The following is an 8,216-nucleotide window of genomic DNA, read 5'->3' as shown; positions in this document are numbered from 1 at the left end:
TCTAGTCCCTTTCTCAAAGTAGAACCTAATGGGAAACTGCCTCACCTCTTGACCCAGCTACCACCCTGTTCCTCTACCTCCCTCAGATCTGGGCAGGTCACCTGCTCAGTGATACACATGGGGGACCCTGGGCTCACCTGGAGCTTGCTGACCCCACTGTAGCCGGCTCAGGACAGTGCCCTGTGTGCTCCTGCGATGGAGGCCTCACTGTACCCCCACACCCTCCCCGGGAGCAGACAGCCGAGCCAGCTTTGGAAAATGACGTGTTTTATTGCTATGTTTGCAGTGGCTTTTTAGCACAGTAAGAACGTCCCTGCAGGCCCGAGCCCTCCCCAGCCCCGCCCCTTGGCTTAGGGCTCCATGTAGGGGAGCCCTTGGGGGCCTCCTGGCCGCCTTGGGCTTGACGGGACACGGACGTGGGTTAAAGCTGCTACACGGAAGACTTGAGATGCAGAAAGGGCATCAGCCTGAAGCTTGGTGCAGGGAGCCCAGCCCGGCAGGCAGGGTGTGGCCAGCCTGAGCGCCAGGTCCGGGTGTGTGGCCTCCTGCCCCAGACCTGGGCCTGGGTCGCGCACGCATCCACACGAGACTTGAGACTCGCACGCTCAACGGCTTGAAGCTTTGTTTTGCCTATGAAAATTAGATCTATAAATTCACACTCCTTGGCTGGGGACGGGCAGGGAGGAGGGCTTCCAGGGAAGGGAGTGGCGAGGGGGAGGGATGGTTTGGGCTCTTCTCTCTTTAGAAATATACAAGCAGGAATCTCACACTCAAGTTTTTATAAAATGTGCAAAATACAAGCCTCCTTTGCCAGAGGCACCGTTTACATCTGATATTGGCCTTCGTTAAGAGACGGAGATATATGCGTCCTGTACCCGAGAGCACGTGGAGGGGAGGTGGCGATGGCCATGGCCGTGGGAGCCACAAGTTCCGGGTTCTGTCCTCGCCAGTTGCTGGCAGCCTCTCGAAGCTTAGAACAGCCATAGGGAGCGGGGACTGGTCCAGCGGAAGCACTGGCTTCTTCCTGCTGTCCCCTCCCCTGCCCCCTCCTCTTCCCCAAGCTGCCACTGCTGCTGCCTAAAGAAGAGGCCACCTGAGGTGTCACAGAACAGAGCCTCTGAGGTGGGCCTGGTGAGGAGGGAGCAGTGGGGGAGGGGACCAGCTTGGCTAGGGTGGGGAGGAGAGGCATCTATTTTTGGTGGGTTGTGATATTTTTGGCGTTTTATTAAAAATGGAAAAAGTTGTTTTAGTTAGCACTCATGGTGCACCCTCCCCTCCCCCACCCCTGGCAGCCCCCGGAGTGGCAGGGAAAGGCAGGCCCCCCCAAGGGGTGGCTGGGGCTCAAGCAGGGGCTGCTATGGCTACCAGAGGGGGAGCTGGTGATGTGAACTGGGGTGGCTGTCACATGACACTCTCCACCACGACAACCTTGCTGCTTTCAGACACTGGGGTCAGGGTGGTCAGGCCCCTGACGTCCGCATCCTGAGCTCGGTACTCCAGGTGGTGGAGGCCCCAGACTGGCTGGGTCAGGTGCTGCCAGCGCTGCAGAAGAGGAGAGGAGAGGAGCAGGTGCCTGCGGGCTCTCCTGGCCCTGCCCCAGTCCCAGCTCCGGCCCCGGCCCCGGCAGGCGCCCAGTGCTCACCTCGGCCATGGTTCCCTTGGCCCGGAGGAGGCAGCCCAGCAGGTGCAGGGGCACACACAGCATGGACGAGAGCGCGAAGGCCCAGCCTATGGCCTCGCCCCACCATGGGTACACGTAGGTATTGTTGTAGACCAGTGGCTTGTAGTATACCACATTGAAGATGAAGATGCCCTGGGGGGGAGGCCGCACATCAGCTGGGCCCGCGGTGCCCCTCACCCGCCTGGCTCCCCCGGCCCTTACCATGCAGACCAGCGGCGTGAAGAAGGACCAGCACCATTTCATCCAGGGGCAAGGCCGGTACCCAATCATGCAGGCGATGTCGTCCATGAAGCGGTCAGCTCCTGTGCGGGCGGCGGCAGGGCCATACAGCTGCAGTCCCTGTACCCCCCACACACACCCTGCGTGTCCCATCCCCCCGGGCCTGGACCTACCGTATACCCAGGCCACCACCACGCACTCCCAAAAGGCCTGCCACAGTAGTGTGGTGCCACTGGCGGAATAGTAGTCGAATAGCTGGAAGACGTACATCCCACCCTGGAGGACAGAGCCAGGTAAGAGGCTGACAGCCAGGGGCCAGACCTCAAGGGCAACTGCATCCCAGGGCCACTCACGTCAGTCACCATGGAGAGGTCAATGACGAAGCAGAGGGCACAACAGAGGGCCACGGAGATCTCCCTTTGGAAACGGAAGTAGTAGGAGGCCGGGAGGAGGTCGAGCAGTCCGGTGATGAAGCCTTCCACACCTACAAACTGTGGCAGGGCAGCTCAGGCCCGGCCCTGCTCTGCCCTGCCCAGCCCGGCCCGGCCCGGCCTGGCACCTACCCCAGCGCCCGCCCCAGCTCCCAGCCTGGAGCTGCTACGAACCTGGCTGTCGAGCCCGAGCAGCAGCAGCATGAAGAAGAACAGGGCAGCCCAGAGCGGGGCCACAGGCATCAGCGTGACGGCCCGGGGATAGGCAATGAAGGCCAAGCCGGGCCCTGGGGGCAGAGGAGCGGGGTGAGACTGGCAGCACGTGCCTGCCTGCCCGGGGACACCCCAAGTCTGCCGGAGACGCTCACTCTTGTTGTGCCTCCAGACCAGGGCCCTCAGCAGGCCCCTGCAGTGCCCCTGCAGTGTCTAAGCCACCACCATCTTTGTCACCAGCGGCCACGGGCAGGGGTAAAGCAGGAGCCCAAGGAGACACTCCCTCTGCAGCACTGGGACAAGCACCTACCACCATGCAACCCCAGGGGCGGGGGAAGGGCCCCAAGCCCAGGGAGAACAGGGCCGTGCCATGCAGGGCTGCTCCATGCCGGCCTGTCTGGCCGGGGGGAAGTCGGCTGTCACTTTTCAGTTGCCATCTGCATGTGGCAGCATGCCACGCACACAGGCCAGTGCTGCTGCCCTGTAAGCAGGCCCAGGCAGAGGCTTACCTGACTCCGCCACCTTGGAGATGTGCACGCCCTGCTCTGTCGCCATGAAGCCCAGGATGGAGAAGACCACGAAGCCAGCAAAGAAGCTGGTCCCGCTGTTGATGAGTGCCAGGATGATGGCGTCCCTAGGGGCAGAGGGGCCTGGTAGCATCTGGCGTTCCCATGGGCAGGGTGTGGGGTAAGTGGGCAGTGGGCAGAGGACCCAGTGCGACGCCTACTTGTAGCAGTTGTTGTTGAAGCGGTTGTAGCTGCCCAGAGCTGTGAGCGCCCCCAGGCCAATGGCATAAGAAAAGAAAATCTGGGTCCCGGCGTCTATCCATACCTGTGGGAGGCACAGGCACAGTATGAGGGCAGGGCCCCATGGCATATCTCGCCCTGCTCCCAGCCTGCCAGGGGGTGGCTGTGCCACTCACCTGAGGGGACCCCAGCTTGGACCAGTCCGGCTTAAGATAGAAGATGATGCCGTCCAAGGCTCCGGGCAGCAGCACCCCGCGCACCAGCAGCACAACGAGGACCACGTAGGGGAATGTAGCAGTGAAGTACACGATCTAGGGGCCCAGGTGACTTGGTGGGGCACTGCACCCCACCTTAGGCTCAGCCCTGGAGCTCCCCATTCTGTCCCCACAGAGCCAGGACTCCCCACCGAGGGAAGCCAACAGCAAGGTCAGCTCAGGAAGGAGGGAAGGACAGGGCTACGACAGTCACCAAGGGTCCCATTTTGGCAGGGGAGTGGCCATGGGCAGAGCAGCATGGCCTAGGGGCACGGTCACAGGTCTCTCTGAGAGGCTGCAGGCCCAAGCTGCTCATCCTCAATAGGGAGGTGGAAGGCCTTAGCAGTCCAGGACTGTAACTGGGCCAGAGGCAAGAGAACGAGGGCTGGCCGGGGCCAGGGGCTCAAGAGAGGGGGAGGGACAGGAAAGGACCCTGGGAATGGGGCGCACAGGAATCCTGCCCTCTAGGGACCTGGTCGTCCCACAGCTCCTGACCCACTGTCCTACTATGTGCGAGTGCCTCTCTGCTCTGTGACAGGAAGCCCCCAAGGAAAGGCAGGACAGATGCCTGTAGGTTTCATCTGGTGCTCAGCTCAGACCGCCATGACTCAGGCAGGTGGGGCACCAGGGGACCCAGGGAGGAACAAAACAGGAGGCTGGGGGCGGGGTACCCACTGCCTGGCCTCTGCCTTTGGCATGGGGGTCTACTGGGCCCTGGTCTGGGTGTTGGAGAGGACTACCTGCCCAGCACTGCTGCGGGGGCATAGTGGCCTGGATCTGGGGACCTCTCCCTTTCCCCCTCACCCTGGTCCTGTCACCTCCTGGTGCCGTGTTGCCCCCTGCAGAAGCACAGGGCCCCCAGGTAGTGGTGCCCCCATCCTCCCTCTGGCAGCAGTACCTTCCCTGTCGACTTGACCCCCTTCCACACGCAGAAGTAGACCAGCACCCAGCAGGCCAGCAGACACAGGGTCACCTCCCAGTTGAGGTCCCCGGGCACCTCCAGCCCAGCTGAGAGCCGCAACACTTTGTTCCTGGGGCAGGACAGAGGGAGTGCACAGTGAGGCTGGGAAGGCCTCCATGGGTGTGGCCCCTCTGTTCCGTCCTGCCTACCCTGTGCCCCTGACCTTCTGGAGGTGGCAGTAGACTGCTGGCCTGCTCCAGGACCATGGGCCAGGACGCCCCCACACGCAGTCCCCAGTTCTTAACAGGATGAGGTGACAAATGCCACTGAGGAACAAGGCCCACCTCAGCCCTAGAGAAGGGCAAATCCCCAGGGCTGGACTGCATGTGGGGTGGGGTGGGGATGGGTGGAACAGGACAGATTGGGCTTGGCCCAGAGGCGCCTGACTTACTCCCAGAACTCGATGACAGGGGACCGGCGGTCAGCAAGCTGGTCACATGTTAGGTTGGCCAGGCTGGCATTGGCACAGTCTTCATGGCGGAATATCTCCACGCAGTCCCGAGTGTTCCAGGTGTGGCCACATGTGGCCCAGGGCAGGGTGGTGGTGAAAGACTTGACCAAGTAGTAGAAGCCCCAGGCCAGCACCATGATGTAGTAGGTGTTGCAGTAGAAGACGATCACCATGGAGGCATAGCCCAGGCCTGAGGACAGTGGGCTCTGGTCCCTGTGGCTTCTGTTTCTGGCCACCCCAGGTCACATCCCCTCCCAGGGCTGCTCCCTGGCCAACTCCTAGCAGCCACATCCTCCTCTCCTACCAGAGCCTTCTCCATTGCATGCCTGAGATGTGCAACTGCCCCAAACCCCGCCTGGTATCCTGAGCAGGCCACCTCCCTCACGTGTCCCCTGTACTTCATCTCCTCCGTGCATTGCTCCTGTCCCCCTCGTCATATCCTTTGCTTGTCCAGCTGCACATGCTGGTACCTGTCCTGGTGCCACTGCCATCACAATGTTCAGCCACTCTGGGGGCCTGCACGGGGACAGGGGACAGCTCCCTGAGCAGTATGTGGGCCTGGCAGCTTACCTTTGAAGACGGGACAGATGTTCCAGACGTTGATGCTGCCGGCCTTCATGAACTGGCCCAGCGAGATCTCCAGGAAGAAAATGGGGATCCCTCCGATCAGGGCGATCAGGACATAGGGAATAAGGAACACGCCTGGGGGAAGCATAGGGGTCAGGGGGACCACAAGAATATGCCAAGGTGGCACCCTGGGCCGGGAGGGAGCATGACCAGACCCCTCAGCTGCTGGCTGAAGCCCCAAGGCTCCCCACGGAAGGGGGATTGGTGGGTCCCTGATCTGCAAGGAGGGGCTAGGGCTGGCCCTGTTCCCTGGCTGTGGTGACCTGCTGGGCACGGAAGACACGTATGCACATGCATGTGGGCCATCCCTTGTGCTGCAGCTCCTGGAGGAAGCCAAGGGCACGTGCATGTTATCATGTGCGTGTGCTCCAGGGCCAGGGCTCTTGTTGAGACAGGGAGGCCCTGACTGCCCTGCACTCTGGACGGTCTGGGGGGAGGCAGTCACCCCCTGATGCCCTGTTGCTGTGCAAGGGCAGCCCCAGGCTTAGAGAAGGGGATGCCCCATGCCGGACAGAAGGACAGAGGGACGCAGGGGCTGCTACAGCCCCTGCTGCTCCTCTGGGCTCCTCTCTGACCCCGCCCTCTGCCTGCTCAGCTCCATGACCAGCCAGGTAGCCAAGCTCCTGTCCCAGCATCCTTCCTGTGCATGACCTTGGGCAAAGGCCTTTCCCCTGGGCCTCAGTTTACCCCCAGTGCCCAGTCCCTTCCCCTCTCAACAGGCAGGCCTGCTGCTTTGCAGTCACAGGACACATGCGTGTCCTCCGATTGTTAAGCCGGGCCGGGTTGGCGGGCAAGGGGTGTGCATGTAGTGTCGGCCGGTGGCGCCAGGCGGGCCAGGCCGCAGGCTTCCCAGTGTTCCAGGCCCGGGCTAGAGGGGAAGGGAGGGGGAGGAGGGCACGGGGGTGGGACAGAGTGGCCCATTGTGTGTGTGTGTTCGCGTGTGCACAAGTGGGGGGCCACACAATGTGCTGCTTGTGTGCCCAACCCTCAGGGGCAACCAGGACCTCACCTCCCCTTGGTTGTCCCCAGGGGACAGGCCCTTCCTACAAGGGGTCACTGGGGGAGCCCTGGTCTGGGCTGGGGGGTCTGAGGAAGCCCTCCTCTGGGCACCATGGGACTGGCCGCTTCCCCCCACCCCCAGGCACATGACCGGGAGGGGGTGGAGACCCAGGCAGTTGAGGCTCAGACTGCTGAGGGAGTTAGGGGTGCCCGGGTCTCCAGGTGTCCTGGGGGCCTCCCCACTCCCTGGACTTCGCCCTGGCTCCTCCCCAAGGCTCCTCCCCGACCTGGTGGTGGGCAGGGGCGGGCTAGGGGAAGGGACCCCGAGGTGGGCTGCACGGTGCTTACCTCCACCATTCTTGTAGCACAGGTAGGGAAAGCGCCACACATTGCCCAGGCCCACAGCGAAGCCCACGCATGACATGATAAAGTCCATCTGGCGGGTCCAGGTCTCCCGTGGCGGCACAGCCAGGCCGCCGCCTGTCGCCCCCAGGCTGGCGGGGCCATCGCCCTTGGCCGGGGCCCCATCTGGCCCGGGCGCGATGAGGGGACCCTTCTTCTCGTCGCCGGACACGCTGTAGATGCCGTTCTCCGTGCTCTTCTTCGCCATGGCCCAGGAGGGCCGGCTGGGCCGGGGGTGCTGGGGCGGCCCGGGTGGCGGCGCCTTGTGGGGGGCGGGCAGGCTACTGGGGGCGCCGGCGGCACCCGGGGGAGAACCCCGAAGGCTCGGGCCACCCGGGGGCCTCGGGGACGGCCGGGCCGGGGAACGGGGCGGCGGGCGGGTGGGGTGTGGGACGGGGGCGCAGTCAGAAGCAGTCCACGAAGCACTTGAAAGTGAGCCTGAAGAATCTCATGTGTGTCGGGGGCCCGGGGGCGCGCGGGCTGTGGCGGGGCCCGGCCGGGCGGTGGCGGCGGCTCCCGAGGCTGCTGCCCGCGACTCGGGTGGCAACCGCAGCGGCGGCGGTGGCAGAGGCGGTTTGCTTTGCCCGAGGCTCAGCCTAGCGGGGCGCCGGTGGCATTGGGCGCCCGCTGTGTGCAAGCGGCGGCGGGAGCAGGGGCCTTCGGCCCTCGCCCCCTGCCCCCCGCCCCGGCCTGGGCCCAGGCGGCTGTGCTGCGCGCCTGCGGCTCTGGTGGCTCCGGTGGCTCCGGTGGCTCCAGCAGTGGGCAGTGGTGGCTCTGGTAGTGGTGGCGGCGGCGGCGGCGGCTTCAGCCGCTCTCAGGGCCGCAGCGGACTCAACGACTTGCCACTGCGCTCAGGCTGTCCCTCTCCTCCCCAGCACGACCGGCTGCTGCTTAAGAACCGGCTCAGGGTGATGTCACCATCGCCCCACCCCCACGACCGGGCCGCTCCCCTCCCCCACAGCCCTCTCGCCCTCCCCGTTACTCCGCCTACTGCCTGCCGCCCGCCTCCCGAGGAGACGCCGCCGCCTTGGGGAGCGGGATGGCTGCTACCTGGGGCTGGGCCAGCCAGAGCGCGTCCCCCGGCGCCCCCCACCCGCTCACCTGCGTCGCTGGCCCGCCCCTCTTAGCTCTAGGAGCCTACGCCCGGGTCTCCTCCTCCTAGGCAGGACTCTCCCCTTCTCTCTTCTAGCCTGGACGCTGCACTCCCAGGGGCGCGCCCTTCCCTGAGATCC

General features: G+C 64.3%; 1 protein-coding gene across 3 annotated transcripts; it reads right to left on the bottom strand.

Moving 5' to 3' along the window:
* Positions 1-250: 250 nt before the first annotated feature.
* On the bottom strand, positions 251-7,870 carry Slc6a8 (solute carrier family 6 member 8). 3 transcript variants are annotated; one of them, XM_005000053.4, is made up of 14 exons: positions 6,931-7,870; positions 5,527-5,658; positions 4,897-5,146; positions 4,443-4,575; positions 3,467-3,601; positions 3,272-3,375; positions 3,054-3,178; positions 2,506-2,618; positions 2,254-2,391; positions 2,074-2,176; positions 1,883-1,983; positions 1,643-1,813; positions 1,429-1,542; positions 251-630 (listed from the first exon to the last, which is right to left on the bottom strand). In XM_005000053.4, exons 1-14 carry the CDS (start codon positions 7,190-7,192, stop codon positions 463-465), a joined length of 2,049 nt encoding a protein of 682 aa, XP_005000110.1. In that variant the 5' UTR covers positions 7,193-7,870; the 3' UTR covers positions 251-462. The 3 variants fall into 3 exon arrangements, with proteins under 3 accessions (XP_005000110.1, XP_012996967.1, XP_003462203.1); XM_013141513.3 differs by having other exon boundaries at positions 444-630; positions 1,366-1,542; XM_003462155.5 differs by lacking the exon at positions 251-630 and having other exon boundaries at positions 763-1,542.
* Between the last annotated feature and the right edge of the window lie 346 nt (positions 7,871-8,216).

The sequence above is a fragment of the Cavia porcellus genome, unplaced genomic scaffold (assembly GCF_034190915.1).
Source record: "Cavia porcellus strain 051 isolate PalLab524CR breed Dunkin Hartley unplaced genomic scaffold, mCavPor4.1 scaffold_3, whole genome shotgun sequence".
Lineage (NCBI taxonomy): Eukaryota > Metazoa > Chordata > Mammalia > Rodentia > Caviidae > Cavia > Cavia porcellus.
Note: the sequence above shows the minus strand (reverse complement) of the source record. Positions and strands in the feature narration are given on the sequence as shown.

Excerpts from the sequence above, each read along its gene's own strand:
- Slc6a8 (XM_005000053.4), bottom strand. The coding sequence starts at position 7,192 with ATGGCGAAGAAGAGCACGGAGAACGGCATCTACAGCGTGTCCGGCGAC. Across the intron at positions 3,376-3,466 it reads CCAAGCTGGGGTCCCCTCAG|GTATGGATAGACGCCGGGAC; the intron begins GTGAGTGGCACA and ends TGCCTCCCACAG. Across the intron at positions 2,392-2,505 it reads TGCTCGGGCTCGACAGCCAG|TTTGTAGGTGTGGAAGGCTT; the intron begins GTTCGTAGCAGC and ends GCCCTGCCACAG.